The sequence below is a fragment of the Penaeus monodon genome, chromosome 23 (genome assembly GCF_015228065.2).
Source record: "Penaeus monodon isolate SGIC_2016 chromosome 23, NSTDA_Pmon_1, whole genome shotgun sequence".
Lineage (NCBI taxonomy): Eukaryota > Metazoa > Arthropoda > Malacostraca > Decapoda > Penaeidae > Penaeus > Penaeus monodon.
The window spans coordinates 2,846,365-2,846,798 of record NC_051408.1 but is presented as its reverse complement, the minus strand read 5'-3'; the positions used below and the strand labels follow the sequence as shown (position 1 = coordinate 2,846,798).

The following is a 434-nucleotide window of genomic DNA, read 5'->3' as shown; positions in this document are numbered from 1 at the left end:
GTACAAACCTCTATATTACTAGTGATCCACCTATTTCCATACGTTTGTATCTATGCATCACGTATATTCTGTCCTAAAATCGCTTTCAAAATCTTGACACAAAAGAAAAAAAAAAACATGAACGCGCATGAAAACGTTTGCCGATTGCTCAGTATTTTGCAAACTCACTTCCAGACTCGTCCTACCTCATTACTAGACTTTCATCACTGACACCTGACCTTATTGCAAGAGATTTATGTTGTTCTGTCTATAAGAATCTTGTTTCCTTCTCCCAGGTGGATGCGAAATGCTCTGCTGGCGAGAGCGATCGAGGCGTAGCACTGTTCGTGGCTTTCGAACACGTACTATACCCGTAGACGAAGAGCTTTGAAAAATGGTGAAATACCTAAAGTTAAGTGGATCTAGTGGGTTTTTGTGACTGTTTTTCATCTAGG

The 434-nt window shown here is 40.3% G+C and overlaps 1 protein-coding gene across 6 annotated transcripts in view; it reads right to left on the bottom strand.

The window, feature by feature from the left end:
• Positions 1 to 434, bottom strand: part of LOC119587725 — a 21,137-nt gene that overhangs the window by 11,734 nt on the left and 8,969 nt on the right. Inside the window, exon 1 of one of the 6 annotated variants that reach the window (XM_037936410.1) lies at positions 186 to 231. The exons of the other annotated variants lie outside the window; for them this stretch is intronic. Within the exon in view, the coding sequence (XP_037792338.1) occupies positions 186 to 190 (5 nt within the window). The 5' untranslated portion in view covers positions 191 to 231. Of the gene's footprint in view, positions 1 to 185; positions 232 to 434 lie in introns of those variants that run through there. 6 annotated transcript variants of the gene reach the window in all.